Source organism: Montipora capricornis, chromosome 3, assembly GCF_036669925.1.
Source record: "Montipora capricornis isolate CH-2021 chromosome 3, ASM3666992v2, whole genome shotgun sequence".
In the NCBI taxonomy this organism is placed as follows: domain Eukaryota; kingdom Metazoa; phylum Cnidaria; class Anthozoa; order Scleractinia; family Acroporidae; genus Montipora; species Montipora capricornis.
The window spans coordinates 27,338,912-27,346,411 of record NC_090885.1 but is presented as its reverse complement, the minus strand read 5'-3'; the positions used below and the strand labels follow the sequence as shown (position 1 = coordinate 27,346,411).

At 39.9% G+C, this 7,500-nt stretch overlaps 2 protein-coding genes across 13 annotated transcripts in view; one reads left to right on the top strand and one right to left on the bottom strand.

Annotated features, from left to right (window-relative positions):
* The window catches only part of LOC138042728 (uncharacterized), a 15,652-nt gene extending 11,325 nt beyond the window's left edge, over positions 1–4,327 (bottom strand). For 4 of the 5 annotated variants that reach the window (XR_011131073.1, XR_011131070.1, XR_011131071.1 and 1 more), the window contains exon 1: positions 1–531. This exon is cut by the window's left edge. The gene's annotated coding sequence lies outside the window, so the exon portion shown is untranslated. Of the gene's footprint in view, positions 532–4,206 lie in introns of those variants that run through there. The other variant, XR_011131072.1, reaches the window with a different exon arrangement.
* LOC138042735 (carbonic anhydrase 2-like) overlaps positions 1–7,500 on the top strand; it is a 39,999-nt gene that overhangs the window by 16,790 nt on the left and 15,709 nt on the right. For 3 of the 8 annotated variants that reach the window (XM_068888723.1, XM_068888725.1, XM_068888726.1), the window contains exons 2-4: positions 1,843–1,923; positions 3,451–3,540; positions 3,705–3,902. In XM_068888723.1, coding sequence (XP_068744824.1) covers positions 3,513–3,540; positions 3,705–3,902 — 226 coding nt within the window. In that variant the 5' untranslated portion in view covers positions 1,843–1,923; positions 3,451–3,512. Of the gene's footprint in view, positions 1–1,842; positions 1,924–2,248; positions 2,684–3,407; positions 3,541–3,704; positions 3,903–7,500 lie in introns of those variants that run through there. The other 5 variants (XM_068888722.1, XM_068888721.1, XM_068888728.1 and 2 more) reach the window with 4 other exon arrangements.

The window sequence follows — 7,500 nt, the reverse complement described above, 5'->3', positions numbered from 1 at the left end:
AAAATCGACGTGACCCTTATGAGCCACCGTGTTACATAAACCTGGGCCCAGTTGTTTAAATTAACACTAATCCGCGGTGAAGTACAAACCCAGGCTTGAATTTTGCTTGTCGAAAAAGCCTTACACTTGGAACTTTATGCTGACAGAAAGCAAAAGTCGAGTCAATTTTTGGGGCTAAAACTCGTGAGGAAACTTTTTCTGACCAGAGAATATGCCTTTCAATTTAAGTTTCCCGTAATCCAGGATTAGCTTAATCCGTCGTTGATGAACAACTGGTCCCTGGCCCATCGATGAAGTCCATGGGAGTCAGCGAAGTGTACCTACCCCAAGCGGGCTCATGATCCTCACAGGCCATCATCATCATCTTTTTTATTTTGCCCTTGTGTGCAAAATATTTCCTATCTTTGTTTTTCTTGCCTGCCAATACGGCGGCTCTTGTCTTACAAGTCATATGCCAGGATTAAAAGGGTTTTTTGTCGGCATTTTCGGTTTTAAAGAAGGAACGCTTATCATTACACATGTTAATTTTAGACTCGGAAGGTAATTGTTTATAGAGTGTTTTCACGTGACGTCACGGCGGCCATGTCAGTGTACCTAAACAATGGAACGGCGGCCATGTTGATGTACCCAACTAATCCACGGCCAACGTTTGCAAAAACGTAATCCCTCCTTGTAGTTGTACATGTTCATTGCCGTGACTTTTCCATCATCAGTTCCCACGGCCTGCTCCCGTCTGACCTTGTAGCTCAGTCGTTAGAGCAGCGGTGATCTAACCCGAAGGTCGTAGTTTCAATTCCCACCCTGGTCAGAGTTTTTCTCTGTCCTTGTGTAGGCCCATTTCCATGAGTAGGGCTAACGCTCACATGGTTCATATGGGGTAGATACTAAGCATTTCACATTACACTCTAATCAGTTAAGTCTAATCCTCCGGGAATTGAGCTCTATTATCATGCAAACGTTTTCTTTTGTTTCGGTTGAAAAACAAGGACCGCTTGCCATTTGAATATAATGTTCGGTAATTCCGGAGAGAATTCAAATGGAACGGTTCATCTTAATGGCATGTTTTCGAAAAAAAGGTAATACCTTTCGAGGTATTCCCTTTTTCTCGCTTTGACCGGAATGCCCGGAAATTTTTGTACCCTTTGTCCACAATTACAAGTGCCAGAGAAAATAGGGGGTGCAGGGATGGCGCAGTGGTGAGAGCAGTCGCCTCCCACAAATCTGGCCCGGGTTCGATTCCCAGACTCGGCGTCATATGTGGGTTGAGTTTGTTGGTTCTCTACTCTGCGCCAAGAGGTTCTCTCCGGGTACTCCGGTTTCCCCTCTCCTCAAAAACCAACATTTGACTTGATTTACTTTCATTGTTAATTTCAGTTAACAGTGTCCCCAATTAGCGCTCCAGCGCTAAAACGACTACACACTCAAATAAATTTTCTTTCCTTTCTTTCCTTTCCTTTCATTTGTTTTTCAACCGGAACAACCCGTTTTTCTGGCAAATGATGCAGCACATTCCCAGAACGTGCAGTACCATTTGTCGAAACATTCTCACCCAAAATTTCATGCAAATAATAAGCGCTCAAGGTTACTGATCACGTGAGTGAAAACACTCTAGAGACCTTTGTCCTGATTACAGTTTTCAAACTTGCCAAATAATACTTTGAAAAGCTCTTCCACAGCCAATAAGACGGAATTAGAAATCACTACATCAAGTTCATGTCAAGTGATTTATTTTCATTTAAATAAGCGCAAAAAAGCACTAGTTTGGCTGAAGGTCTCGTTCTTGTTTATGTATCCCGGCGCAAGTCGTAAGCTCGCTTTTGTACTCCTTTATTTTTTTTACAGCCGAGAATAAATCGAGCGAATCCAGAATGAGGTGCTGACGCTGTGTGAGCGACAAGGGAGCGAACATGAAGCGTGTATTGTGTAAGGAGCATTATTAGCTTTGGAAACCAATATAAAGCACCGATGATTGCAATATCGGTCAATGAAACTTTTGCTTTTGCTTACGTAAAATTTCAAGTGCAGACGAAATCTTCTTTGATTGGCACTCGTATTACAAGAGATCCTCAAAAAAAAAAAAGATAAAATACTGCGGACAAGTATCCTTTGGGCAGCATTTGAGTTCGCTATATTTAGCTTCTGGCAAATGTTTTGTTATGGAAATTGGTTCAATTCTATTGACTGATTACCAATGCCAAAATTGAACTGAGAAATGATTAATTAATTATCAGTGATTAATGATTACATAACACAGCACAACAAGACTGTGAGGCAGATTATGACTTTTATGATTATATAACTTGCGATTTTCACATCGGTTTTCGAGGCAGATGAGTAAGAAGGTGGATTTTTCAAGAACGTTCGCCAAGAATCTTAAAAAGTAGTACTTATTGTATATAGCTGATATAGGAATAATTCATCAGAGCGTCAATTGTATTGCTTTGGGATATCGTGCCATAATATTATCGAGAAGTTTGGGAAAATGGTCTTTTCATAGTATCGGCTTCAAAAAAATTGAACATTTCGTGGAAAGCTTATAGGAAAATTCCACTTTGGAGATGAACAACTGCTAGTTCCCACGCACCGTCTGAGTCAGTGGTAAAGGTGGATAAGGCCAATTTTAACGGGGGGTGTATTCTCTGGGTCATGTTTGCGTAAGTTGACCATCAAGGCTTTTTTTATGGTAAGGATGGATATTCCTGATATCCAACACAATCTCTTTAATACAAAAGCTAATAGAGTGATTTTAAGTCATTGTTTGACTGGGCCTTTAGGACCTCATATAAACAGCAAGATTGAAGGGACAAAAGCTTGGGTTTCAAACAAACCAGAAAATATTTGTTTGAACCTTTCCATGGCAAAGATATTTTTGATCTCTCGTTTACGCGAAAGCTTTCAAGTGCACTAACGTCTTAACAATACAACAGGAAATTTATGACGATCCGTCCATTTGCCGCAAATAGACAGCCACGCTACGGCTTTAGTAAATGCAATGATTTATGACAAAAACAGGGTGTCAGAAAAAAAAAAGCTTCGGACTTTACCTACAGTGTAAAGTAAGGTGTGAAAAGAATTAGTTAAATATCTTGAGTCCCTACCAACGTCGTTGGAGTCACGACATTTGTTCACCACTTCGCTTGCGTGCGCTCACGTGCTTGACAAAATTGATATTGTATTTTGCTTTTGGGCAAAGGACAGTCAAAAATCACAAAAGTAATTTACGTGGATTTTTTTGAACAGTTAGCCTTTGCCAAAGGTCCGCAGGGTGCGTAAAAGAAAGGCTAGAAACACGGAAAATTAAACAGATGATTAAGTACCATGGATCACGTGCCAGACCGTTTCCTGTCACTCTCTTACATTGAATATGAATGTAATATTGTTTTATTTCTTGTCTTTCTATTGGACAGTAACCTGTTAAAAAAGGTAATTAATTCATCCAATTTACCCCAGAAAGACGCTGGTTTGTCTGACTATAAAGACGAACAGTATTCAGCTGTCGAGAACGGATAAGAATGTCTTGGGGTTATGGCAAAGAGAACGGTGAGCTCTTTATGATTATTTTTTTCTCTTCTTTGGAAAATAAACATTTCAAAATTGGTTTGCATTGCTCAGAATCTAGTTGGCTTTCTTTGGAATTTTACGCTAAATGAAGGTCTGTTAGAGAGGACGGCGGAATTGAATATCCTTTTTTTATTTTGAAACAGGTCCTGCTAATTGGCACAAAGATTGTCCGATCGCTGTCAATGGCAGACGTCAGTCACCTATCGATTTAATCGATCCTGAAGTGAAGCATGATTGGAGCCTTAAGCCTTTGAAAGCATCTTATCCTCCATTTCCTAAGTCCAAGATTCTAAATAATGGACACACCGCTCAGTTTTCGCCAGTTTTCGCCAATTTATCAGGTAATATTAACATTTTTCAGCTGGTATTCAAGGATATTAATTTGCAAATAGCCTTCATCGGTCTTCATCTTTTCTCGTCGCATTGAATTAATCAGAGAGACAAATGTAACTCATTCTTACGAATGCATATCATAACCCAAATGTTAATTCTACGACCGTGGTTTAAGACTTTAAGCCGTATGTCTTTTAAATTCTTTTTTCGGCAAGCGGCAACCGTACGTCTTCTCGGTAACTTTTGATCTACACCAAACTTGCAAATATTTGCATAATTTGTGGCGGAAGAGTGATATTTAGGCAAACTTACATTTGTGTATTTTTGAAGCGTGCCAGAGTTACTGTAAAGACACGAAAACGTGTGAACAATCGACTGAAAGCCTCCGGAAATTATCCTTGACCAACTCTATTAAAACCGTTCGGGAAGGTCGCTGTGACAGGGTTGTATTTTGCCATTTCGGTGGCCTGTTTTCAGGTCCCCCCCCTCGTTTTATGTGTATTTTGATATCGCAAAGTAGCGGGAGCTCTACCATTCAATTCGTTGATTGTTTTCTTGGTCACGTATAAACCATTGGGTTTCTCGTGTATTGTCTTTCTGTGTATCAACACACGACGCAATTTACGTTAGAACATCGATTTTATTACAGGGGTTACCTAGAAACCACAGCTGCAAATCGTTCATGTAAGGCATGTTTGTCCTTGCATGAGATTAGGTGTCTCCCTTATTGTTGATGTTTGAGGGTTTTATTATTTTTCAAGTGCCTCGGTGATGATTTAGGATACGTTCTTTACATCCTGATCTTGCACGTTCAGAGACAAAGCACTTTTCTATCAGAAACAAGTAAATTTGTTCCAGGCAAGACGTCTCTTTTGGAGATTTGTCTCAGATGATAGAATCTATGTTCGAGAGCGAATTCAGGTCACGTAGAGTACGTTTTCTCTGTTAACCTCATGGGATCGCTCCAATCCTTCTTACATAGCTTTTTTGGGATTGACGAGTGAAGCTCGTTTGTGACAGGGGAATATGTAATTTGATGTGGTTTGAGGTCAGTGGCGCTATTCTCAATATAAGGAAGCAATACAAAGGATTTGGGATTAAACATTTACTTCACAAGACGTAAATTGAATATCTTATGCTCATTTCAGATACAGACGTTACCTCTTTTAATTTTCGTATTGGACAATGTCAGATGGAAATTATATTCTGTTATGTAATCGTTTTTCCTTCCTTGTGGTATTTCCAGTTGGTTTAGGCACCGGTATGTAGTTGAGCCCTAGCTCTTTGAATACAACGCAGAGAGAGTTTGAGGGGATAAAGAACGACGTTTCGACAGAAATTTTCATCCTGGGACAAATTTTGTTTGAACTCGTCTCTCCCTGCCCCTTCCCTTAAACGCCTGGTACGCAGGCTAATTAACACTGTATGTAGATATCTTTTCTATTATTGATATTATTTTATTGCGTGTAATATAATTATAGTTTATTAATTAATTAATATTTTTAGTAGTTTAGTCATGTTACTCCGTCATCTTGTTTTCTTCGGAGATATTAACAACTTTTGCTACCCTTAAATTCGAAACAAAATAAAGTCATTGTATGTTGTATATTGTATATTGTATAACTCATTAAACAGATACGGTCGAAGGAACCAGCCATAAGACACGTGCTAGAAGTTGCGAGACTGTTGACAAGTGTTAAACAATTGCTTCTGATTGGCTTAGAGAGTTGCAGGAAATTTTGGCCAATCACCAACGTGGGAAACTTAACAATTAGTTAATTAATTTCGAAATGATCTTTGTCATTGATATCAACTCAACACAATGTGTGGAGTCAGGGGTTCGACTTCGTAAACGGCGCTTGTCGCGACGTGAAGGTTATTCCTTTGATATTAAATATATTAAATACCACACCCCTTTTAAAGGCTGGTTTCCATATGATCGGTACGATCGCTGAACTTTTTTCCAGCGATCGTAGGGTTCGTAACGATCATATGAGAACCAACCTTAAATGAAAGCTTGAAGGGCAAATTGTTTTTTTCCTCTTGGATTTTGGTCACTTTCAATATGGCACTATGCACATTATCATGCCCATTTTGGGTTCAGCAAATAACGATGTGTAGACCTGATACTTAAATAGTTTAATGTTTAAAGGCTGGTTTTATTGGGACCACAATCATACCTGAGTGAGCAAAATCGTGAAGAGCAACATTTGTTGCTAATGTTGATGGTAATCGGTATCTTTTGTGAGAAAGTAAAAGGTTTCACTGCTGACTTAGCTTGTACTTGCATCGCTTGTTCAGATTAGCTTCACCAAAAATAGAGTCGACGGATTCCATATCCTTTCCCTAACTTGTCACCTACACCCAATAAAGACCTTCATGTGCTCGATGGAAACTCAGTGATGTGTGAACTTTATCGATGACTAATAATATCACTTGGGTGACATCGATTGTCTAGGGTCTGTTCTGACTCGAATTTCTCAATGTCTTTTTTCAAGGGTTTTGGGCGCCGCGCGCATTCCTTCCCTCACATATATACTTGCTCGCTCGCTCGCCGGTGTCTATTTTCTGACACTGACGTTCTGGAACTTAAATGAATGTGTCATTATATATTCAAAGCCAGATGATAGATCTGAATATTCGTAATTTCAGTCTCGAGAACACGTTCATAGAGTGGTCGTCCCTCACTTGCTCGGCCGATGGATCGAAAAACAGAAGTTTGATCGATGTTAGTGTAAACGCGTTTGTTTGTACGTCAGTTTTCTCACGTTCTGCTTTGTTAACAAGCTCTATCCACCTTCTAGCATCTGCAGAGCAAACAAATAGCTTCCTGATAGACTGCGAGCAGCCCCTCTTTGTTTCCTTCGGCCTTCAGTTCGTCGATCTTGTAAGCGAGCGGAAATTGGGACGAGCAGCCTAGCTTCCTGAGCTCTCCTCGATGAGTAGGTTTTTGTCCGTTGGGTATTTAGTTTGCGTGGTATTTTTGTGGGTAAAAATGGCGAATAGCAGAGAGATTTTGCATCGTGTTTACGACAAACGGCAGAGTCAAGATAAAATATGCGTTTTGACGAAAATGAAACAAACTTGTTTTAAGGACGGTACCTACTAATTCAAAGGAATTTTTGCGCGGTTTACTGAACATGCGGGAGAAGCAGATCTCAAAAAGTGTTATTGAAATCCAAAAAGAAAATTAGGGGGAAACCACACATTTTTCAAAGATAATTAATCAGCAAATGTTAGAGTGATATACACATATGAAGTCGAATGTTGTTGAAACCCACTAGGAACTCGGAAAAATCCGAGCCCCAGATAGGATTCAAACCCACGACCCTCCGTGATCTAGTCGGATGCTCTAACCACTGAGCTACTGGAGACTCTATGGCGAGCAAAGGTGAAATGTGGGTCTTTTGACTCGAGCTGCATGACGCAGCTACAGAGTCAAACAACGACTGACATAGCTCATAACTTGCATCGCGCAAGTCACCTTAAAGCATATCTGAGATGCGGCCAACCAACCACCCAAGTGAGGGTAGCAACATTTGTAAAAACCTTTAAAATACAAAGCAATGTATGGCGTTCTCTGAAACATGCATGGTTACCCCCAAT